General features: G+C 37.7%; 1 protein-coding gene across 1 annotated transcript; it reads left to right on the forward strand.

Moving 5' to 3' along the window:
- Positions 1 to 9,640: 9,640 nt before the first annotated feature.
- Positions 9,641 to 25,302, forward strand: LOC145768615 (uncharacterized). The gene is made up of 10 exons (XM_082580153.1): positions 9,641 to 9,800; positions 10,070 to 10,110; positions 10,366 to 10,493; positions 10,801 to 10,867; positions 15,988 to 16,237; positions 16,508 to 16,606; positions 17,545 to 18,424; positions 18,624 to 18,682; positions 23,172 to 23,342; positions 23,843 to 25,302. The coding sequence occupies exons 1-10, from the start codon at positions 9,675 to 9,677 to the stop codon at positions 23,966 to 23,968; spliced, it is 1,947 nt and encodes a 648-aa protein (XP_082436279.1). The 5' UTR covers positions 9,641 to 9,674; the 3' UTR covers positions 23,969 to 25,302.
- The last annotated feature ends 931 nt before the right edge of the window (positions 25,303 to 26,233 follow it).

Genomic DNA, 26,233 nt, shown 5'->3' on the forward strand with positions numbered 1-26,233 from the left:
GTTCCAACTTTCTAAAAACAAACATGTTTTGATAACTACAATGCATATCCGAATCATATTTTAAGTTATTCTTTCGCCCACGTATAACCAAGCGCTGTACAACGCATCGTCTATATGTTGCGCAAGGCTAGTTCTCGTCTAGAAGGACCCAGTTGTACCGCCGCTAGTGGTTTCGTGGTATCCTGTCGCACAACCCCATTAAGCGAGAAAAACTGTGCTGACATTTAGATTCAGGACCATCAATAAATAGTCCAATAAGCTGGTGGTCCGATTAAGCCAAGATTACTCGTAAGCTATCAATGAACCTTTCGCAATTCGAGGATAAAAATTCTCACAGTCAAACAATACAAATAGCTTAAACTGCAGTATATCTTATTTTCTATTTTTCGTGATCTAATTAAATTTTGTGGAAACACGTTTTAAGTCGATTTTTATTTTTTTTTATTCTCTTTGGTTAGTTTGGTATTGGTAGCAGTGCTTCCACTTTGAAGGATTTTATCCCGAAATCGGGATTTTTCAACGCTTCGAAGGATAAAAAAGGGATTTGAAGAAAAGAAGGATTTTTTAGGGATTTTTAACAATTTTACAAGGAAATTTTGTCTTAAAAAGGGATTTGTTCTTTTTAGCAAAATTTTAAAGAAAATTTTATTCATATTCCCTTTCAAAAGTTCTAAAAACGACTGGAATAACGATGATCAGCTGGTTTCCGTCGCCACTCGCCATCCGGAAACCCTCTCATTCTCTCTTCTTTCACCCATTCTCGCCTTTCCGTCGCTTCTCGCTTGGTTGATTTCTATTCTCGGCATTTTGGGAATTGGAGTTTAGACGTAAGTTCAGTGAGTGAGTTAGTTTTAATTCTTTTAGTTTAAATTTGGTAGTCCGTTGATTTACGGTTGAATTTGAATAGCAATGACAAAGTTTAGTGAGCTTCGACGTACAGTGGCATGATAAGCTTAGGCTAGTGGTATCCTTCCGGTTTAGAAAAGTTAGTTATAGTCTATGCTAATCTATTATGGCGTGATAATACTAGAGCTAGCTAGGCTGTGTGTAGGATATGTATAGTGTACAAAGTCAGACCGAGTCAGTATCATGAATAGGCCTAGTATCTTAAAGTTTTTCATCAGTCTCAGATGATTGTGAAGATGTTACTGACAAGGAGAAAAAAGAGATAGCCTAGCCCATAGAGTTGAACAAGTTAGCACATCAAGGAAAACCAAACTAGACACAAAAAATAAATTTATTAATGGATGGATATTGGATACGGTAATTCGTTACTGGACATTTACCACCTGTACATTTTCAGTGTTAGGGAAAAGTTAGGAGTCTGGTTGGGAAAGATTAGAGTGGTACCGGCACTGTAATTGGTAAATGATGTCCAGGACTCCGGGTGGTAAATGTCCCAGAACCGACTAACTGACAAGCAGTTTTTTGGCTGGACAGTGAACAAAGGAAGTAAACCATGTTATTGTAAAGTATGTGTAGCCTACTATTCTAGTAAAACAACGTTGCTTCGACATATTGAGCTACGTATAAACAATAGGCATGAATAGGCCTACCTAGGCCTGAATTTTCATCAGCTTCAGGTGATTGTGAATATGTTACTGATGAAGACAGAGAAAAAAGATGTAGAGTTGATAAAGTTAGTGCATCAAATAAAACCAAAACTGCATACAAAAATAAATTTGTTAAAGGATGGCAAACTGACAAGCGGTTTTCAGGCTGGATATTGAATAAAGACAGCAAACCATATTGCAAAGTATGTGGCACTTTTGTGTACTGTACCAAAACAGGGCTAATTCGGTACGCTGCTACAGAAAAGCATCAAGCTAACTTTAATTCGGCAAGAAACACTGTAGGGGTCTCGGCAATGTTCGAAAGAAATAATGACACCAAATCTAATGACATTGAAATAAAATGATGCTCAGATTTCATCCTATAGCAGGCCTACTCAACAGTATGTTCTGATTCATAAAGTTATGAAATATGTGTAATTTCTTGTAATAACTAAAATGACAACCTTTATTCAGGTCATACTTTTGAAGTACCAGTCGGTAATAAATTTCATGAACAGCAAGGGCAACGCTGATGCAGAGTCAGTCTTAGAAATTTAATTTTGTATCAAGATTATCACCTATTCAGTCTGTTCCAATGACTATTGTTCCTCTGTAGCCTGAATGAGTGTAATTTGGTTCATTTTGCCTTTTTTTTCACCACTTAGGCTACATATGCAGTGCCAGTGTTCACTGTTCACAATTAGTAGGCTAATGTTTTTATTAATAACTGAGTCTGAGTGTTAAGAGTATTAACTGAGTGTTACTGTGCTCCTATGATGTATATCATGTGGTGTTTATACTACAGCAGGTGTGAATGTGTTGAGATACTTCTTGTGTGGTGTATTAGGTGCTCTTCCACAAGACGCCCTGTTGGTCAACCAGACAAAATGTTGACGTCATAATACGTCACACACATTAGAATGGACTATTATGAAGGAGGAAATGCGGGGTGGAAATGCAATGAAACACACCAGAAGGAAATTGTCTCCCATTTATTCATTTCTTGCTCAATTTCAACAGATTTGCTATCGTTGAAAAGCACAAGCATAGATCTAACCAATTAAATTAATACCAAGTCCCAAAATACTACTAGCTCCATCTAGTGGCCACCTAAACTTGATCACATGCAAACCATTGCATTTCAATGGCGAATCGATCGTCTTCCAGTTCACGCCCTGCATGTTCACGATAATTAATTGTCTCCCATTTATTCATTTCTTGCTCAATTTCAACAGATTTGCTATCGTTAAAAAGCACAAGCTTAGATCTAACCAACTAAATTAATACCAAGTCCCAAAATACTACTAGCTCCATCTGGTGGCCACCTAAACTTGACCAAATTCAAACCATCACCAAAACTTCATTTTAAATGATAAACAATCTAAATTAAATTTAATTAAAAGAACATGTTACTGTTTATTGAAGGGTTAACTTCCATTTTTGTATCTTATTTAATATGCGCGTAATCGTTGTTCGAAGACAGCCCCCCAACGAAGCTTTTGCCCAATGCATTTCAATGGCGAATCGATCGTCTTCCAGTTCACGCCCTGCGTGATCACGATTCTTCTTCTTGCATTTGAGATCACGATAATTAATTGTCTCCCATTTATTCATTTCTTGCTCAATTTCAACAGATTTGCTATCGTTGAAAAGCACAAGCATAAATCTAACCAACTAAATTAATACCAAGTCCCAAAATAATACTAGCTCCATCTGGTGGCCACCTAAACTTGACCAAATTCAAACCATTATCAAAAGTTTATTTACAATGATAAAGACATTAAACGACAGCCAATTAAAAGAACATGTTACGGTTTATTGAAGTGCTAACTTTCATTGTTATACCTTATTGAATATACGAGCAATCGTTGTTCGAAGACAGCCTCCCAACGAAGCTTTTGCACAATGCATTTCAATGACGAATCGATCGTCTTTCTGGATTCACATGGCGTGATTACGATAATTAATTGTCTCCCATTTATATTGATAAAATGCTAAAGTCATAGAAAGGATTAGGATCAGGCACACAAATAGCCTAATTTGTGGTGTAATGGCTTGTCCGAATCAAGTGATGTAACAAACACTGATCAATAGGAAAGCGATGTGTGCTCTAGAGCGGTGTAGAACTTTGATCCTTTCGGAGGTGGTGGAAGAATTCTTGTCACTCGGCCCTCAGTCGACATCAACTGGAAAAGCTCGGTTGAGGAAGCAAGTGATGTCAGCTCCAAGTGCAGGAGCCAGAAAATTGTTCCTATTTGGATGGAGAAACCTCTGCAAATAATAAAAAGCAGTTGATTGTTTTTTCTGCTCCCAAAGTAACTTTAAATGGTTAACTTTTGTTAACAATTTCTACACTATGAATAAGTTGTATCAAGTGGGACCTGGCATGACAGTTTAAGCCATATGGTTGGGTCTGATGCTATCACAACAGAAAAGTACACATTGTACTGTGATATGTCTTCAGACAAGCTAAACACAAACTGGTGTTTGAATGACCAATGGGACTGTGCAAGCAATCACTTTTGGGACATAATCCTACGTTATTTTAAGGCTGAAAGGAATTTTTTTCACTTAAAAAGTATTTTTCACTAGGAATGTAGATAAGAGCTACTGCTTTATTTTGTACAATCTTAAAAAGCCTTATTACACTACACTTTGCTATAGATCATGGCAAAAGTATATAGCCTACCTTTTTAGATTTCAATTCATTGAACCTTTAAAGTGTCTTATTTTATCATGTCTGAAAAGAAAAGCGGGTCTATTTATTGATGAAAACCAAGAAACCACGTTCTGCTTCTTTTCTCTTGAGTCTCTTTCATTCCATCATACCCTTGACAATCAATTGATGTAGCCTATCTAGCAAAGTGTCCCCTGGGACATAGCCCCTTGTCCCATTGATCATGTGTGTAAGCAACCTATGGGACAGTTGTCTGACACTTTTTAATGATGATAAAAAAAACAATAAAGAATATTAGCCTACAGTCATCACTGTTTTGATTTCATGTTATGAAACAATGACTAAACTTTGCAATAAAATTGCTTTAGTTCATGATTTGCTTTAAAATAACGTTTTATTAGAAATAATGTCATATTCGTCCCATGGGTGCCACATCTCCCCTACACATTTTTACTCTCAGTACACCTAGTATACACAAATGTTTAATCTACATGCATTTTATGTACTTCATCTAATCCATTTAATGTTTAACATAATCCACGTTAACTCTTTCGCGCCCAGCGATTTTGCACGGTTTGACCGCAAAACCCAGCCATTTTCTCTTTTTTTTCTTTAACTTTAACGAGTTGACACGCGTAACACCGATTGTGTATTTTGACATGGAATATCTCATTGGAAAGATAATTTCAAGTTCTGACTATAAATGTTAGAACCTACTTTCCTAATACAACATATTTGAAGATACAGTGTTTTCAAAATGTGCACTTTTTTAACTTTTTTGTTTGTTGAAAATTTTGTGAAAATGAAGCATCTTACAAAAAAAATACTCCCACCTTTTCTGTAGAACCTAAAAAAGATTTTTTTTCTTCAGTGGACTTCCTAATGATATGAAGTGTCAAGGAAAAATCAAACATGCCTTGTTCCTTTATATACATACTTTTATTTTAACTGTTGGTTAAAGTAAGCACACTTTGTCCAATTTGAGCAATTTTTTTTTTTTGAAAAACACGAGAATATCAATAAAATAAGCATGTTACAAGGGACCAGTAAATTTATAGATATTTTGCTACAAACACAAAGTTTTATATCACGCATCAAACAGCATCATTTTAAAATGATGCTGGGCATTTCGCATTAAACCTCAGATCATTTTAAAATGATGCTGGGCGTTTCGCATTAAACCGCAAATCATTTTAAAATGATGCTGGGCGCGAAACAGTTGTGTTTACATGTTAGTGTATGTCATTTTAAAATAGAACTACAAGAAACACTCACTAGACAAATTAGAGTATGCACCCCATTCATCGGAATGAATCTCTGTTCCTGTGCGATGTGGCGTAGAATTTCTGCCTCCAGTGTAGCCCTGTCCCGCCGCGGTACCATTACGATGAAGCATTCTCTAATAGCACAATTTACTAGGGATATCTACAGGCATTGAGAAGCAAAAGAAAGTGCCCTAAGTAGGGTGGGTTAAATAAAAGTGTCAAATATTCCTTCAAATCCCAAGCCCAAGTGATATTGCTCACCTGCTCGAACGTAGTTGACTAGGCGTAGGCCTAGTTGTAGTGCGTAAACATGCACATATTATATAACTTACTTTGTTGTGGTGTCAATCCCGCCGAAGATCCACTGCTGTGGCACTGGGCGCCCTTGTGAATTTCCTCGTTTTCGTCTGGCCACCAAGGACTCACCGATAGCGACGATGTGGCCACTGGCCAGGTCCACCGATTTGATGCTGATTCCTCAACAAATCCTCCGAACAGATCTGTACGTTATCAACAAATGGCAAATATTCGTGTTCATCAATAGTGATGATGTGGCCTGAAGCCACATAGTATGCTTTTCGTACAAGCACGAATATTTGTTGTTTCAAAACCGTTTGTGTTTGAATATTTTGCTTGGAGACTCGTAGGGCCTATGAGAAGAGGGTACTGAGGGTACGGCATACCCTTGAGGGCCCAGGCCTGTGATTGTTGGGAAGCCCCAAATTGTAATTTTATACTTTACGCGAAAAAATGATGGTTAAAACCACTCTAAACGACTAAATTCAAGCATAAAAGTTGTTATCCTCTAGTCCTGGGGGCCCGTAATGTAGCAAAAGGGCCCGGAAAAGTAATTGAGTGCATTGCACGCAAATTAGGGGCCCAAAGTGGTGATTTAATGCTTTACGTGCAAAAATGTTTCGTTTTAAAGCACCCAAAATTAAATCGTAAAAGTTGGTTTTTCTCCTGTTCGGGGGGGGGGAGGACATAGGGAAGCAAAAGCAGGGTTGAGAAAAACCCGGGCTTTTTTAAAAAGCTCGGGTGATTTTGGGCTTTTTTGTGTTTTTTAAAAATTATTTGAAAAAGGTAGTTTCACGCTTATTTCACTTCAAAATGAATTTCGGAGTTGGAGCAAGAGCCGGAGTCAATACTTTCGGAGCAGGAACGGAACCGAGTCAAAAAAAAGTAACTTCGTTCACCTCTGCTAGGCATGTGGTGAATACAAAAGTTAATGAAGAAAGCTTATTGGTCAGACGATTAATTTGATGATGTTTTGACAAGATGTTATGTTTGAGCCTTGGTAGAGAGCTTGACTTGTTGTACCAGATACATATAACACTCAGTAACGTTAGTGGATTTAACATTTTTTATTAAACACACAAAAAAACAAGAAACACTACTAAATCCAACGTTTTCGACACCAAATCATAGTGTCCTCATCAGGACTAATTATAGGCTACATCTAAGAGAAATAAATGAATGAATTTGAAAATTTTGCATTAAAGCTGTAAGCTACAAGCGACACCTCTCAACAGCACCGGCATCAACAACTGACACACGAATCCAATGCAGGATAGCCTACGCAAATTGGCGAGGGACAGATCACATGATAGGCTATACACAACACAAAACACTAAATAATAGTTTTATTGCAGCCTGATGCTATTATTGCGCACAGATGACCAATTCTGCAGTAAAATGTTGTATGGTGTGCAATACGCCTAAGTAAAATCACGCGCTTTGCCAAAGACAAAGAGGGCCCGGAGTGAGAGGGGGGCCCGGAATGACTCTTCGTACCCTTACTGAAAATTTTTCTCAGAGGCCCTGTGGAGACCTCAGTGCAACTATTAAGAAACACGAAGATTTAATTTTTCTACAACAATCGACAAGTGATGGTTTGCATGTGGTCAAGTTTAGGTGGCGACCAGATGGAGCTAGTAGTATTTTGGGACTTGATATTAATTTAGTTGGTTAGATCTATGCTTGTGCTTTTCAACGATAGCAAATCTGTTGAAATTGAGCAAGAAATGAATAAATGGGAGACAATTAATTATCGTGAACATGCAGGGCGTGAACTGGAAGACGATCGATTCGCCATTGAAATGCATTGGGCAAAAGCTTCGTTGAGGGGCTGTCTTCGAACAACGATTGCGCGCATATGGAATAAGATATAAAAATGAAAGTTAGCACTTCAATAAACAGTAACATGTTCTTTTAATTGGCTGTCGTTTAATGTTTTTATCATTTGCAAATAAACTTTTGATAATGGTTTGAATTTGGTCAAGTTTAAGTGGCCACCAGATGGAGCTAGTATTATTTTGGGACTTGATATTAACTTAGTTTGTTAGATGTATGCTTGTGCTTTTCAACGATAGCAAATCTGTTGAAATTGAGCAAGAAATGAATAAATGGGAGACAATTAATTATCGTGAACACGCAGGGCGTGAACTGGAAGACGATCGACTCGCCATTGAAATGCATTGGGCAAAAGCTTCGTTGGGGGGCTGTCTTCAAACAACGATTGCGCGCATATTGAATAAGATATAAAAATGAAAGTTAGCACTTCAATAAGCAGTACCATGTTCTTTTAATTGGTTGTCGTTTAATGTTTTTATCATTGCAAATAAACTTTTGATAATGATTTGAATTTGGTCAAGTTTAGGTGGCCACCAGATGGAGCTAGTAGTATTTTGGGACTTGGTATTAACTTAGTTGGTTAGATCTATGCTTGTGCTTTTCAACGATAGCAAATCTGTTGAAATTGAGCAAGAAATGAATAAATGGGAGACAATTAATTATCGTAAACATGCAGGGCGTAAACTGGAAGACGATCGATTCACCATTGAAATGCATTGGGCAAAAGCTTCGTTGGGGGGCTGTCTTCGAACAACGATTGCGCGCATATTGAATAAGATATAACAATGAAAGTTAGCACTTCAATAAACAGTAACATGTTCTTTTATTTGGTTGTCGTTTAATGTGTTTATCATTGCAAATAAACTTTTGATAATGGTTTGAATTTGGTCAAGTTTAGGTGGCCACCAGATGGAGCTAGTAGTATTTTGGGACTTAGTATTAACTTAGTTGGTTAGATCTATGCTTGTGCTTTTCAACGATAGCAAATCTGTTGAAATTGAGCAAGAAATGAATAAATGGGAGACAATTTCCTTCTGGTGTGTTTCATTGCATTTCCACCCCGCACTTCCTCCTTCATAATAGTCCATTCCAATGTGTCTGACGTCATCATTTTTTCCGGTTGACCAACAGGGCGTCTTGTGGAAGAGCACCGTGTATTATTTATATTTCCTGCCATAATGCCACTGGACATTAATATGTCAAATTTATGGTATTAGATTGGGTTTGTCAACTAAATCAGCCATGCTACTGCCTGCAAGGTGTTGTTTTTTGTAGCAATTTGAATAGCCTACCGTAACACTTCTTCAATTCACTGATTTTCTGTTCTTTCAGGTTAAAACGTAACTTAGGTGAGATTAAAAACTTTAAAGTTGTATTATTGGCACCTTTTTAACTTAAATAACATCAAAAATAACATCGCCTATCAAGGAAATTTTGAAGGATTTCCGACTGAGAAAAAGGGATTTTTCAGGACAAAAAAGGAAATTGAAGAGGATTTATCAATTGTCAGAAGTGGAAGCACTGATTGGTAGTCTATTTACTCAAGAAAGAAGGAATACAATACAAGCTGCATATTGTAGCCTACTGATAGAAAAGGTGCCATATGCTGTTAGCCCTAAAAGCTGTAAAGTGTACACAGACCTGATAAAGTCTAAACTTTAAAAGGCGAAAGTTGCAGCAACAAAACATATTGTAGAGCTAGGCAACAATGTTTTGATGCCGTTTAATTTTGTATGTGTGGTTAAAAGGCTAAATCATTCTTCAACTCAACAATAATAATGATCAAATGCAAGTTTATATTGCAAGTCTTGTAAAATCTAGAGAGAATCGCTTTAGGAGAGCTAAAGAGTCGCAGGTTGCCGACCCCTAGTCTAATTCAATATTAAAATCTCACAATTGGGCCAAGGCTACCAATACCATACATCACTTTATTTATTAATCCTTTTTATACGCAAATATACCTGAGCTGTAAGATACCACGATTTTATATTGTAACAGACTTATTTTTTTAATTGAAAATTTATTGAAGAATGATAAAAGAAACAAATGGCTTCTGCTGAAACAAGGATCAATTTGACTGCTCTGAAGCGACAGGATCCATATATTTCTGATATAATAGACTCCTCCACTCAAGTTGCTGTTTATACCTTCAATCATCAAACTGAACAATGGGTAAGAAGTGCAATTATTTGATTTCAAATATCACCAATAGTACATTGATTTCTTTAAAAATGTTCAATGATTGCATTGTCCAGCAAGGTGATTATGAGCTTTTGCGCAACCATTTGCTAACAGTGACATTTAATTTAACTGACCATACATTTTTTACAAAAATCCTTTGTCTTTGCACTCTAATAAAATCGCATGTGATTGACGGAGATTAATTAGTAGCCTGCTATTTGTGTATCATTTTACAGTTTGCTTTTTTTATTGCTTCTCAGGAGAAAACTGGTGTTGAAGGAGCACTATTTGTATATTCACGGTAAGTTAGGTAGTTCACGTATGTTGTGCAGTTTTCTAATAGGCTATCTCTATGCTAGCCAACAGGCAATTTTTTTGTAGAGTATTGTCATTAATTTCAAGATGTTGTATTGAATGTATATAGTAATCTGCATTATGAGATTTTGATAAGGAGCTAAATTAGACTATAACTAATTGTATATAGTTATTAATATTGCCAATTTGTAGCACAATTTTTAAAAGTGGTCATGCTTTAAGAAAAACACATTTTCTGCAGATTGGCACCCCCTGTGGCCGGATTTACCATCATGAATCGTCTCAGCATGAATAATTTAACTGAACCTTTAACAAGTGAAATGGACTTTCAGAATCAAGATCCTTTCTTGCTGTATAGAAACGCAAAATGTATGACTTGAACATATTATTTTTCATCTATTGGTGTTAAACATGTAATCTTGGGCTTTGACAAGTGTCAGAGAGTCAAAAAATAATGTCAAGTGAATGATGACAGTATTTTTTAATAACCTTTAGTGAATTGTAATACAGGGCTTACTAAACTATTTATATACACATTTTTATCTCATTTTAAGGAAAATGGTAGGCTAAATGTAATCTTTTAACATGTTGCAGGCTCGTACAGAGCAGATAAGAATCCAGAATCGCATTCTTGCTTTCACTTAGTAGCCTACTTGACAAACTATCATTTTTTCAGTGGCGATATTTGGAATTTGGTTTTATGACATGTTCGACTGCCATCGCATAGGAAAGCTTCTTGTGGAGTAAGTAGCTGCTGTAGTAGCTTAGTAATCCATTTTTAATCTGGTGATGTCCCTATTACCGAAGGTGGCCAGATTCACCTCCAAGAGCCACAATCACCTTCATACCCTGCCTCCACATCGATCTATCTAATGCATCCTCTCTTCTCAAGCCCACCTTGCTGCTTTCCTCCTCAACTTGCCTTTTCTACGTTTTCTTGGATCTTCCTTGTTTCCTTCGCCCCTCCACTTGCAACTCCAGCGCTTTTCTCAAAACGTCATCTTCACCCTTTTCAAAACATGCCCATACTTCCTTACTCCATTCACCTTCGCCAACTTAACATTCTCCTTCAACCCAAGCAAGTTCATGTTCTTTGGTATTCCTTTTGTCCATCAGCTTCACACCACACATTGCCCTCACCATCGCTCTCTCAATTCTTCTTAAAATCGCCAATTTTTTTTCTTGTAAGCACCATGTCTCACTTCTGTACAGCATTGCAGATCTCACACAACTAGCATAAACTCTTCCTCTCATTTTCAATGGAAATTTTCTACCACATAGTAACTCTCGACCAAACCTATCCCCTAGATAGCAAAAGGCATGATATCACCAATTCAGCTTTTCAACAGGATCAACCATACTTTCTTCAATTTTCTTGCATCTGTCACATTCAAAACAATCTTTGGATCATCTACATGTCACCCTCTTCACCTTTGCACATCTTCCATGTACCCACTTCCTGCATTTCGTACACATAACAGAAATATCCGATACACTTCTTCCAAATACGCCACAAGGTTCGATTTTGCTCATTGTAGCTTCCCCTTCCGTTCGACTTATTACGACCTTTATTTTTTTGATGTTGACACAGGGGTCGATCTTAACTTTTTTTTTCACTAGCCGCCGGACTAGTTGCTCTCCGTTTTCACTAGCCCGCACGATTTTTCACTAGTCCGACCAGTTTACTGACTTTTCACTTGTCTGATGACGTATTAACAATAGCGATAACTACCCAGCTAACACCCAGCGTTAGACACTTTGTAGTAACGTTGAATCAGCATTTGATCACAATATATCAACAAAAAAAACGTTAATTTCGCTAACTGCTGCTTGCTGGGATGCTGGCTTCGTGCTGGCGACCTGTAGGGTTGCCAACCTGTCTTCACCAAAAAAAAGCCAGACCTAGTCACAAAAAAGCCTAAAAAAGCCAGCAAAAAATAGCTGAAAAAGCCAAGAAAAGGCCAATTAGTATTCATTAAACATACACATATAAAAAGTGTACAACCAAATAGTGTCCCACCGAACTTTGACTTCAGCGACAACGCAGAAACATAGTTAATGAAAAGACAAACAACTAGAAAATTTTCTAGTTTCGGCTTCAAAACGAAATTCGGTCGGACACTACAACCAAATATAAGGTAGAAATTGCTGCTCGAATTGACGCAGACCGAATTTTTTCCTAAAAAAAATTGCGAAAGATAAAATTAAGCCAAAACTAGAGATGTACCGATACCAATATTTTGGCCGATACCGATCCCGATACCGATATCACTTTTTTAGGCCGATACTGATACCGATATTTTGGCCGATACTTTGGTGTTACAAAAAGAAGCAATTTTGGTATTTACAAGGAATTATATCAAATGCTAAGTTTTACCTTATTTGCATAAAACTCTTAAAAAAAGCTTTCAATTGGCATAATTTATTAAAGATTCAAGAATCCAATCTCAACCGCATTGCTGTGTCATAATAGTAGGTTTTAGTAATATAAGGCCACCGTAATTGAGGATTGGGGTATAAGGGAAGAAACCTTACCGTACATCATAATTGGGGTTTCTGAAAAAAAATGTTGGCGCAAACTCTCCAAATAGGCTATCATAATTGATAATAAGATGTAAAATGTAAACCAAGTGATTTGTGTAGTCGTACAAAAACTATTCGACAAGTAATGTGCAACCTAAGGGCGCTTTTCGTTTGGTTGAAAAGCTTTTGCCAGGCCAAGACTACCCAGGTAGCAAAAATGCACAATTCTGCATCGCTCCCACCCTGCCAAACGCTCAAAACCCAGGCAACTCGGCTGCCCCCAGCAAGCCGGCTCCACCAGTCGGCGAATTAACTTCCACTCTTAGCCGCAACAAACTCACCAAGCCCAAACAATGTCACGGCAGAATAAGTAGGCCCAAAAAGAAAGCAATGGGACCACGAATCCTCACCAAACCAATCAAAATGGTCCCGTTGCGCCCAAGATGACAACCTCATTGCAAAGAAAGGAGCGTCCCCCCCCCCGGCCACCAGCACAAGGCTGAGCACTCACCAGCACAGCGAGCTGCTGTGACCCACCAACCACAACGGTGCAGCTTCCACACTAGCCATTTCAATTCTTGTCGATGTCAATTCTTGCTACAAAACGGCTGCCGAGAAACATATAGTTGATTGGATGGTCTAAATGGCTAACGTGGAAGCTACACCGTTATGGCCAGCGAATCGCAACAGCCCGCTGCACCAGTGAGCGCCCAGCCCCATGCCGACAGCAGGGAAGGACACTCCCCCCTTACAATGAGGCGCCATCCCAGGCGCAACAAGACCACTTATTGATTAGTTCAGTGAAGATTCGCAGTCCCACCGCCCCCACGCCGAGCCCACCCACTCCGCCACAACTTTGTTCAAGCCTGGTGAGTCCACCACAACGAAAGGCGGAAACCAAATCATAAACTGACAGAACCAGCCCACCAAAAACAACCAAGCCACACGGGTCCCTCAAACGTCCAGCAACGCAAAAACGATGCAAAACTACAAATTTCCGCCACCTGGGTAGTCTTGGCCTGGTTTTATCCTCTGCTGAGAGAAAAAAGACACACAAATGATAAATATTGGAGAAATTGAGCCTCCTTCACAACTTAAGAATCGAACAACGCAAAACTGCTGAAACAAAATGTTTTGTTTGAGTGAAAGAATCACTGTAAGCAAACAATGCCAAAAGGTGCGCGGCACTGCACGCATGAAGTCATGGGAGTGTGAGGTATCAAAAATTTGAAAAGGTTGTTATTTTTCTACTTCAATGTGACGTTAGTTACCACTTTAAAAAAATCTATATATTTGCTTCTGCAGAAAATCCGCAGCAAACGCCTTTTTTACGTGTTTAGTATCGGCCACAGTATCGGCCAAATTTTGCCGATATCGATACTTAAAAAATGGCCGATATCACCGATACCGATATATCGGTACATCTCTAGCCAAAACAAGCCAAAATTATGTTGGCTTTTTATTAATTTGACAAAAAATTGATGAAACATGAAAAAAAGCCAGAAAAAACCTAATTTTTCTGGCTTTTTCTATTTAAAAAAAAATAAGCCAAGCGAGTTGAAAAACAGCCAGATTCTCAAAATCTGGCTTCAAAAAAGCCAAATTGGCAACTCTGGCGACCTGGCGTGCGAAAATGCGAGAAAAAAGTAGTCACATGCTCAGTTGACTGACTTTGCAGCCTTCTTCGTGCAATTTTGCCTCTGGCAAGCAAATTTCTGCAGTATTTCAGAGTGAGAGTGACGTCGCCAATCGCCATTTTGTAAACCAAAACTTTTCACCGGCGAATATTTTCACTAGCCAATCGGACTAGTACTTCAACATTTCTACTAGTCCGCGCAAATTTTCACTAGCCATTGGCTAGCGGACTACCGCTAAGATCGAACCCTGTAATGACATGTATACCTTTACGTTGAAGCGACTTCTTCCACTTCTCAAATTTCTCTCTCAGATTTTTCATTGTGTCACTCAAAATCAAATCATCAGCGTACAGTGTCTCCATCAATGAATCTTTTCTTACACATTCAGTAATCACATCAATCACAATGGCAAAGATTTTAGGAATGAAGACAGAACCCTGGTGTACACCAACCTTCACCGGAAACTCGTCTGAGAGGGCAGATCCAATGCGAACTCTCGTTCGTGCACCGTCATAAAGACTTATTACTGCTCGCACGAGTGTTTCTGGTATTTCTTTTTTCTTATCTCCTATTTCATCACTCTTCTTAGAACTCTTTCAAATGCCTTTTTCATGTCCACGAAACACTCTTTCCCTTGTCTTGATATTCCTCTTTAATCCACACTGCATCTCGTCTAGCTTCACTAAAGAAATTATTCTTTTCTCCAACACCCTTTCTACTACCGTCATTGTATGCTCTAACAGCTTTACTCCCCTGTATGACCCATATTTCATTGCATCACTCTTTCCCTTGAAGATGGGTGTCACCACGCTCGTCTTCCATTCATTTGGCATTCCTTTTCCATCTATCACACGTTGACTTATCTTCAGAGAATTGATATATATATACATATTTTTTGAATTAATATGCATATTTTTTGTTTTGGACAAACAAAGCTGCTTTTAAAAGTTTATTTTGGAAGCATAGGTTGGTTGGTTGATGCATTCATTATGAGAAGCAGTGCAACAGAAGGATTTCTTTTAAATCCTTTTAAGCAGTTGCACACAAAAAATCCGATATGTAAGCTGAGTTATCATGTCTTTATCCTTGTTTTTTTTTCAGCTATCTGTCTAACTATGAGAATATTGTTTGACGAATAGTTATTACACCTTTGCTGGGATTTGCTTTGTCGTGCAGTATTAAAAACATATAAAACCACGCACTGTGTTACAATACCGTAAGCTTCAGCATATTATCTTGATTTAACACAAAATCCAGACAAGTTTATATATTTACTTTGTATTTTGAGTTAACATACAGTATCCAAAACTTTGTTATTGTACTTGGTGTTACACATCTGTGGTCCAACAAAGTGTTATTAGTTGATATTAAAACATGAAAATGATAGCTGAATGTGAATTTTTCTGTCAATACTGGTAATGTAGAAACAAAAATTCTATTTCATCAATGCCAAGCAGTGTTTTATTGCTGAACGAACAGTTTTACACTGTTATCTTTAAAGCATGAAGAGCGTATATGTCAATGTGGTATTTCTATAATCATTATCTCCCTTGGGTCAGTTGTTGCTATATATAAATTAATAATTTAGACTGTCTGTAAAGACTTTTCTTTGTAACTCGATGAAAAGGAGAGCTGTGTGTAAGTTGCTGTTATCTTAGTCAAACACTCACCCAAGTTCAAGCATCTAAATGTTATCTTATTAGATTGTGCAAGAACAGCAAGACAGCTCCAGTGAGCATCCCATCGTCTAAGAACATTTTATTACTTCCAACGCCAAACTCCAGCAACTCAACCTCTTCCTCATCAATGTCTGATCCTGTAATTGAAGAGGAGCTAGCAGATAATCGAGCCTCGTCAGAAGAAGGGGGCATAATAATGAAAGTTCCAAGCAACAGTCACTCATCAGCTGACATCATAAATATCCTCTGTAAAGCCCAAGATGTTTACGATAAGGTAGAGTATAAAATACTGTTCTTATACGTGAATGCAATGTAATATTCATCCTTGTCTTACCTTAGCTTCTTTCAATTAATGTATATATTTGCTGTTCTTGACTTTTACCCTGTTTTAATGGAATGTTTATTAAGCCTCAATATCATGCCATGGCCGTACGCTTAAATGAAAGTTAAATTATTTTAATATCTGTTTTAGACGTTTCAATAGTAGGTACCGTACTAAAAAATGTATTTCAGTTCATTGATGCACAATCAACTTTTTGTACAGAATCGAGGCAGGTACAACAAAGGGAACCATGAACCAAACAATACGAAAACCAACCGCAAAGTTTTTAAGCCTGTGTCGGTGAAATCCGACGCGAAAAAGGTAGTTTGTATGTTTTTAAATAATGTGAATATGCCCTGATTGCTAGCATTTAGCAATATGGTTGTCGCTTTTAGTGGACGTTGAAGTTGAAAAATTGTGAGACAGTTTTCGGAAGTCGAACTGTTTGAAACAAACAATCGTGTTTCTGAATACTTTGCCTTCATTCTCTGTCTCAATTTCAACCAGAAACTAGGTCTGTTCGAAGTGAACTTTCTTGTTCGAAACGAAATCTTTCACAACAAACTTAATTCGAAACGAAATAAAGACAAGTAATTTTGCGTCGAAACGAAGCAATAGTTTGAAATAACAAGATGAAACAAAAATTTTCAAACTAGTTTAAAAACTTTTCGAATCCACACTTTTATTTAAAAGCAGAGTACGTGAAGGTGTAAAAAACTCATTCGCTTGAGCTCACGAAGTCGTGACAACAAACTTTGTTTAGTTTTGTGTGTTCAAAGTGTAAGTTTTTAGTGCATTCTCAGAATCTTATACGTTTTGTTTCGAATGCATAATGAAACGAAATAGCTTTAAATTCAAAACGAAATTCTTCACAAACAAAACTATTGCGAAACGTCAACAAGATTAACAATCTCGTCTTGAACAGAATGTTTTTTAACACAGTCCTACTAGAAATCTTAAAGGTGATGGGTTCTTAATTTTTGAGATTTTACTTGACATGACTTTTTACCTCGTATGCCTTGATTGAAAACATTGATTACTCACTGCTGAAGCCACCTCGTCCAGCAGCTTGCCCACTGCACTAAGAAAATTTATGTTAACCTTTGCATCTACTACCTGAGCAGCAACTGTATATGGGGATTTTGGCTAAACTATGATATTTTAATATTTGGGTACCTGAAAGAATGATGCTGGATACTTAACTTATGAATGGTCTGTTGGTTACAACCCAATCATCGTATTTTACTTTCTATTTGCAGTTGAATATCGCCTCGTTGTTTGGCCAACCTAGTATCTCACAAGCTGAGGAAACGAAAAGATCTTCATCAGCTGACGTCTTTGCGGCCGCTGCAATCGCAACCAATGTCGAAAGTTCACAAAATCAACTTCCGCAAGGTCACCGTCGATACGCGAACCGCTCCCAGTCGCTTTCGCTCGCCAATGATCAGCAGGCACCTCGTGGCGCCACTCGTAACATAGTCAACGGCGCCATTTCTGTAGAAGAGCTCGAAAGTCCAGTGCTCGGCTTGCCGGCGCAGAGGGCGCGTTATCACTCGATCAGTGAAACAGGCTCTCGCAACGCTCGCTCTCCCAGTTTACCTGCCATTGACGACATCGCCTCTTTTCATAAACTGCTCGGAAAAATGACCAATCTTGCCACTAGTGATGCGCAATCTGTAGCCAAGCCGAAGAATGGACGAGAACGCACCGACCGAAACAACGCCATGAATTCCTCACTGGCGACTTCCTCATCTCAAGACAATAACCACTCAAAGTCAAATCTGCAACGTTCTTTTTCGATCCCGAGTGGCGTGGGGAAATACAGCAACGCAAAAACAGCCGTAACCCCTTCCGCTCCAAACGGCACGTTTTCCTTATCAAGCATCGCATCCACTTCATCAATCAATCCTTCCATGCCAACTCTTCATGAGAACGCGGTCCCTGTATCCACAATGAAGAGCGCATCTGTGTCCAGTGGTCTTTCACGGCTCTCAAACCCGCCAAAGTATCGAACCGTGCAAGTAGCTGCCTCACTTCATGGGACCAACAAGCAAGAATCCATGCCTCTGCTCTTACCAAACGTCCTGCAATTGAACGCCCAGGCCACTGCTGCAGTCACATCAACGACATCTCGCATGTGTAAGCTTGCGTTAGTTTTGCGTTTTTATGTCGACAACTGAAGTTTATAACTTCACATTAATAATTAATTAATAACCTTTGCAGCACCACATCCATAATGTAAACTATGATTTCAACACATGACAGTGGTGTGAAAAACGATTTATTATCGTCATAATTGTAAATTATTCCAATACCGGTATATTTTTAATTTTTGCAGATTCTAAAATGGCACCTATCCCAACCACCAGTTCAACATCGTCCACTGTTAACTCAGTTGTAAGTGTGTTTCCATTGTTTCTAGTGCTTTAGAAGCACATCACCATAATTGAGCTTGTGTTAACGGCTCGTCGTAGAAGATGAATAACTGAATATATTACGAGAGCATTAATTTCTATCATTTAGTTTGGTAGTGACATTGTGACGGTGTTTTATAATGTAAGATGGGGATTGGGGAAGGGGTGATTGCATTCTACTTTTACTTCGCTAAGTGACTGCTAATCTGATATGTGCTAATCTATGATAATCTGATATCTATGATATATGATATCTATCTATTTGTATTTGAATTTATCTATCATTCTATTTGAATAAGACCTTCTGATGATCCGTTAGGTGAAACAGGCTGTTAAGGATTCAGATAGTAATAACTATATTCGGTTTGATATCTATCTATATATATATCTAATTATCAAATATAGTTATTACTATCTAAAGCTTTTACAAATTGTTTCACCTAACGGATCATAAGAAGGTCTGAAAAAACATGCAAACAGTAATGAATCGATAATTCTGAAAAGATATTAAATATTACAACTGTAATTTAATCTGCAAAAAAAATCTCTAAACCTGTAATTCCTGAGAAGATATTAAATATTACAACTGTAATTTAATCTGCAAAAAAAACCTCTAAACCTGAATTCCTGAAAAGATATTAAATATTATATCCGTAATCCAATCTGCAGAAAAACAAACCTCAGAATTACTGAGGGCTACCTTCATCCGTTACGACAAAGTTTCAATCAATTTGTCCAAATGGAAACCAAGCAACAATGATGGCAACATCTGTGACATCACAAAGAAGCAAAATGCATTTGTGATGATCAGCGCAACCTGTAGTAACCTGAACAAAATGAATGAAAATTGTTTTTTAACCTGTAAAAATTAAATGAGATTTATAACCTGTAAAAATCAAATGAAATTTAGTTTTTTCAAAATTATAACCTGTGAAAATCCCAAGGAATTGTAATGATGTAACCTGTAGTGAACTGAACAAATAAAATAAAATCTGTTTTCAAATTTCATAAAGGTGCATTGACGTTTAGATGGAATAGCCTTAAACCAGGATAACACAGGTCTTTTGAACGAACTTTCTGCTATTGTTGACAGAGACATGCTTGGCTTATATCGTGATGATGGTCTGGCTATTTTGCGTAATTTATCCGGCCCTAAAGTTGATCGTTTGAGGAAAAATGTCATTCAATTATTTAAACAACTTTTCAAAAGGGCATCATTATAAACAGATGCGGTCTTGTCAAATTCATTTTGGCCAAATGATGTGGCGGACAATCGCTTTGCAATCATAGTCGGGATTTGTCTCTTAATATTGGGTGGGTGATTAGACTGGGCATGGATGTAAATTGGATCATTGTTGGGTTTTCGATAAGGCCAGAATTTACCAGATAGCAAATTCAAAGTGACATCAAGAAAATCAGTTTCAATTAGTCCAGTGTCTATAGTAATATTTAAGCCATGTTGTTTAAATAATTGAATGACATTTTTCCTCAAACGATCAACTTTAGGGCCGGATAAATTACGCAAAATAGCCAGACCATCATCACGATATAAGCCAAGCATGTCTCTGTCAACAATAGCAGAAAGTTCGTTCAAAAGACCTGTGTTATCCTGGTTTAAGGCTATTCCATCTAAACGTCAATGCACCTTTATGAAATTTGAAAACAGATTTTATTTTATTTGTTCAGTTCACTACAGGTTACATCATTACAATTCCTTGGGATTTTCACAGGTTATAATTTTGAAAAAACTAAATTTCATTTGATTTTTACAGGTTATAAATCTCATTTAATTTTTACAGGTTTAAAAACAATTTTTATTCATTTTGTTCAGGTTACTACAGGTTGCGCTGATCATCACAAATGCATTTTGCTTCTTTGTGATGTCACAGATGTTGCCATCATTGTTGCTTGGTTTCCATTTGGACAAATTGATTGAAACTTTGTCGTAACGGATGAAGGTAGCCCTCAGTAATTCTGAGGTTTTTTTTTCTGCAGATTGGATTACGGATATAATATTTAATATCTTTTCAGGAATTCAGGTTTAGAGGTTTTTTTGCAGATTAAATTACAGTTGTAATATTTAATATCTTCTCAGGAATTACAGGTTTAGAGATTTTTTTTGCAGATTAAATTACAGTTGTAATATTTAATATCTTTTCAGAATTATCGATTCATTACTGTTTGCATGTTTTTTCAGACCTTCTGATGATCCGTTAGGTGAAACAATTTGTAAAGGCTTCAGATAGTAATAACTATATTTGATTTAATTTGCTCTGCTTTTCCTTTTTGCTTAGCATTGAGCACTTTTTGTAGTAATAATAGTTTTCATTGTTTTATATCTAATTATCTATACATGATATCTATTAGGGTGTCCCACTTTTAGGCGACTTTTCAGGAAAATTAGGTTCGGGTCAAATTCTGACTGGATTTTTGTCACTGATTTCAAAAATGACATTATTTTTTCATTATGACGTCATCTTGATGTGCCAGCTAGCGGATTTTTGCTATTTTGGCCTTATTACGAATATGGTAAGAGCTAGAGAGTTGGAACTTGCGCCAAAATGACCGGAAGGGACGATTTCCTATTTGTTGTCAATACAGTATGAAACGCCAACTGCAACAGAAAAGGAGTTATTTTGAAAAAACATGTTTTTCTAATTTTTGGACAAAATAATGAGAAAAACGGCAATTTTGTTACAGTGACGCTTTTATTTCGATAGTTAAGTTGCTGTGCTGCGCTACATTGTTTAACAATTAAGTACAGTGGTAGTAGTCTAGCATATTGTATTTACATTGATTATACCTCAGCATTAATATTTACATGCATGTTGCAATTACTAATAGCCTACTAGCTAACTTTAAACCCTTGATCATTTCGTTCAAAGATCTATCAAAAAAAAAACATCATTCAACAACACAACACAGTTCAATGGGATTATTTATCACACCACACTGTGCAAAGCAGCGCAAATGCGCAAGTCTGTTTTGGCCAAATCATCTTGGTCATCTCGAATCAAGCCTTTCACAACGCGCTTCATTCTGCCAATGAAGCGCTCAGTTCCTCGATTGTTGTTGTTGATCATACGCCAAAACACTGATGGAGATGAAAAACATGCAATGCATGGAGCCATCTTACTTTCTTCGTAGAAAAAATCACGTAAGTTGCCACGCTTCAAAAGCGTCTGCTCGACATCAACGTTTCTTGGAAAACTTTTCTGTCTTACCGCATCAGCAGCAAAAGGCGGAGCTTCACCGTGAGAACCTAAAGCAACGTTTTTAGGGCTCAACCATTGGGATGCATGCTTAACGAAATGATTCAGAACAGCGTTGAATACTGGTTCATCAACAGATTTATATGCAAGTAATTAATCTCTTGTAAACAGTACAATATTGAGGGGCCTTCAGCAGCGGAAGGTTTAAGATGAATGACTAAAAATGCTGGCAAATAAACACAAACAATGAAAGAACCATACGTTGAAGTTTGGGGATATCCTGAGGCCCAACACAATACCCAAAAATTAGCATTCTTAAGTAACCACTCGCTGTTGTTATTTAACGTGCATGGGACACGCTTTCTTGACGATAAAAAAAGTAGGGGTTCAAATTTCCTGGAACATCCATCACTAAATGAGCTGCCAGAGCAAGAAGACACATATGGTCGCTACGAAAAGATGAATCTTTAGCTTCTTTCTTGTGCTCAGAAAACCATTAGATCTTGGCTTTTAAATGATTTGCGGCTATAGCTGTGATGGAAACTTTACAATCTTGTCGGATTTCAGATGTTGGGGCTTAAGTTTTGGTATTTTCTTAATTATATTCATCAAACCACCATCTTCGTATGCATTTAGGGCCTTTCACTTTGCCTTCCAAAAAGCTTTTTGCGTATGTAAAATAAATCTCATTTACATGGAAGAGACATTCAAGAGTGTGTACCACTACTACACTAGCTACCACCACTGTACTTAATAGTTAAACAAGGTGGCGCAGCTTAACAATCGATATAAAAGCATCACTGTAGCAAAACCCAAGCAAAATCGCCGTTTTTCTCATTTTTTGGTCCAAAAATTAGAAAAAACATGTTTTTTCAAAATAACTTCTTTTCTGTTGCAGTTAGCGTTTCATATTGTATTGACAACAAATAGGAAATCGTCCCTTCCGGTCATTTTGGCGCAAGTTCCAACTCTCTAGCTCTTACCATATTCGTGATAAGGCCAAAATAGCAAAAATCCGCTAGCTGGCACATCAAGATGACGTCATAATGAAAAAATAACGTCATTTTTGAAATCAGTAACGAAAATCCATTCAGAATTTGACCCGAACCTAATTTTCCTGAAAAGTCGCCTAAAAGTGGGACACCCTAATATCTATCTATAATATGATAATCTGATATCTGTGCTGATATCTATGATAATCTGATATGTGCTATGCTAATCTCATAAGTGATATGAAATCTGCCTCTTTCTACATTCTAGTCCAACCCTTCGGAGCCGAAAACATTGATTTCTCCCGAAGACTTTGAACACTCCACCCCGCAAAAAGCAATGGAGTTACGTCAGCGCTTGCTTTCCGAGGACTCTTTGGGCGACTGTCGGCCGCTGCTCGACAAAAATCAGTTGGCATCGGCACTTGTCACGTTACTGCAGGTAATCCCGCCAAGAAAACAGGTTCTTTGTTTCGTTTATCACGAAACTTTCAGCATGTGAGCGTCATGCAACGTAGACTGGCTACCGTAGCTCATGGAATGCAGCATTGAGAGTTTAATTTAACTAGAGCACCAGAAGACAAAACTCGATCTGTGTTGCAGGGTAAAACTTTTAATTCTTTCTCTTAATCATTAGTTATATTCAATTGCAATGGATTGAGTTTCGCTTTTGACATCATGATCGTTGCTTACTTCGCAATGTTCTGTTCACTAACGACCAGTTTTAGCCTGATGCTGCGAGTTCGCTGTGGTAATTGCGGTTTGCACTAGCTTTCGGAACACATTTCCCTAGTCATGTGCTATGACGAATGACTAGGGAGCTGCGTTACATAGTATATAATATTTATTTAATTAATGGCGGAAAACTGCGACTTTTTTCGACGATAAATGGCCCAATCTAATGATTTAATGTAGAAATCAATTGAAAATACCTCGTTACAGAATGACAGCGGGTTTATCGACGCCATACACAAGGCGTACTTGTCCGGTGTAGAAAACTTGCACAATAAACCCAACTCGACACAAGTTCCTGTTCAACCTGCCTTGTACGGAGATGGTGGCCTGTGAAAGATGGAACAATGCCTAAGATTTCCAAAAGAATTCTTGATCTTTTTCAGTTACCTGAAATATTTTTTGTTGGCCAAAAATAATTATCGCAAAAATTAAAATGTGGGGATATGTTCTGTTTTAAGATCACGCCAGGTGAAAAAAGCGCCAGTGTTAATTATGAGTGACCATGAATTGAACTGTTGTGGGCTGAGTTTATGTAGTACAATATGTTTTCTCACATCCTTCCGTTGCTATTGGAAGTTTTTTTTACAAACTGCCTTCTGAATGCGTGGTGTTAATTGATGCTTCTTTCTTCGGCATGCCTTCAGTTTTAAAAAGATGTTTTTTTAATTCGTTTGTGCTGCTAGTATTGATTTCTCCTGTAAACTTCTGAATTCAGCGTTGCAAGTCCAACCAATATCAGCTGTTGATTTGATAACACGTGACCAAAAAGCAATACGACGTATTTACCAGAAACCCTAAATTGGAAAACAATTTCTTGATATCTAGGCTACACTTTCTGAACGTTTTCTTGAACTGCGAAGAAGTGAATTGCTATTAGTCGGCATACAGCATCTAGTCTGTATCATCCACGTTAGACTTATCCCTTCAATACAGAATAGCATTTCTCGTAATACGTGCATTCGATAACTCAGAGTGTACAATCCATAGCGAGGTCGCCGTAGTTCAATCATATGCTATGTAACAATTGACGAAAGGTAAGATCATCACTGTTACTCTGTAGCAACGCATATCATTATTATTTGGCTCTGCTTGACATTCGATGCAGTTCTCGGGCACATTAACAATCCCAGACTTCCTTGCTGTGAATCTTTTACGTGAGTCGTTTTATTTCGTATTTCTGAAGGAACGTACATGCCAAAGGATCTTGATAACAATCATAAGGTTCATGTTGCCGAATGCGAATTTTGATTTGTGAAATGTATTGCAAAAAGTGTTCCCAGACTGCAAATTGGTCATTTTTTACATTGATTCAACATCTGCAAACGTTAAATCAATAAAAAAACGACTGATTTGCTGTCTGGGGTGTTGTATTGCCACGCTTTCGATGTCCTGTTCGATTGAAACAAATGTTTCCTCTACCTTAACATTTTAGTTCTAAAAGCAACGAGTGTTTGATGTTTATGCTTTCCAGGCAGTAAAATCCGTCCTTTTTACATTGATTCAACGTCTGAAGATGTCGAATCAATGTAAAAAGGACGGATTTTGCTGGCTGGCTTTTTGTCAATTCCAGAATAATTTTCGGTATTTTTTTCTAGCAGTTGTGTTTTTTTGTCGCTGAATTGGGTATTTTTCGTTGTCATTGCCGTTTGATAAGAAAAAATAGAGTTGTTGAGGGACTTGCTAGTCATTGTAGACTCAAATAGCATTTCTACGATGAGCTGAGGGTATCGTTCAGACAAGGCAACCGGTAAATGTTAGCCACTTAAACATGCTAGTTCCCAGTAAGATCCCAATTGCTGCCGCCAACCTATCAAAAGCTACGCTGTTCATGACGTCATCAACGTTGTGTTTCTAGCAAGAACATCGAAAAAACGTAATATTAAACTAAATAAAGTCATCGTTTTGCCATCGGCTGAGTTAGCGCTGAGGGCGATAGTAGTCATTTCGTTGACGTGGGTTCTATTCCAACCGCTGCCATCAGTAGCGTATTTAGGAGGGAGGATAAAGGGCGATGCCCCCCTTAATCAAGCAAAAAAAATAAAAATTTTGCAAAAAAAAAGTTGTAGCGCAAGACATAATTACTTGGATGATTCATCCTAGCGCGCGGGGGGGGGGGGGGGTATACTTTTTGCTATGTAATTTGTCAATAATATTCGAAGAAATCCGAATGCCCCGGAGAGCACCAAGACAACAACATCGACCTAACATTCCAGCTGAAACTGCAGAGATCTATTTCAAATAAACAGTTTTTCTTCCTTTTCTTGACAATTGCGTGACACAAATTCACGAGAAATTCAATAAGCACTGCTTGCTAGCCTTTAAAGTCAGCACATTTCTGCCTTCATTGATTCATGAAGACTGCCCGATCGACGAGATTTTCGACTTCTACCACGAAATGCTGGATGTTGAACCAAGCAATTGCTTTGCAGCTACTATTGAATTGCGAAGATGGAGAGCGAATTAGCATGCAGTTGCTGTGGATAAACGACCTGCGACTCTTGTGGATGCGTGTCAAGCTGCTGAACAACTTGGCACTTATCCGATTATATATCCATAGACCATAAATTACTTCGAATCTTTTCTACGCTTCCAGTTACA

The sequence above is a fragment of the Aplidium turbinatum genome, chromosome 4 (genome assembly GCF_918807975.1).
Source record: "Aplidium turbinatum chromosome 4, kaAplTurb1.1, whole genome shotgun sequence".
In the NCBI taxonomy this organism is placed as follows: domain Eukaryota; kingdom Metazoa; phylum Chordata; class Ascidiacea; order Aplousobranchia; family Polyclinidae; genus Aplidium; species Aplidium turbinatum.

Excerpts from the sequence above, each read along its gene's own strand:
- LOC145768615 (XM_082580153.1), top strand. The coding sequence starts at position 9,675 with ATGGCTTCTGCTGAAACAAGGATCAATTTGACTGCTCTGAAGCGACAG. Across the intron at positions 9,801-10,069 it reads ATCATCAAACTGAACAATGG|GAGAAAACTGGTGTTGAAGG; the intron begins GTAAGAAGTGCA and ends ATTGCTTCTCAG. Across the intron at positions 10,868-15,987 it reads ATAGGAAAGCTTCTTGTGGA|ATTGTGCAAGAACAGCAAGA; the intron begins GTAAGTAGCTGC and ends TTATCTTATTAG.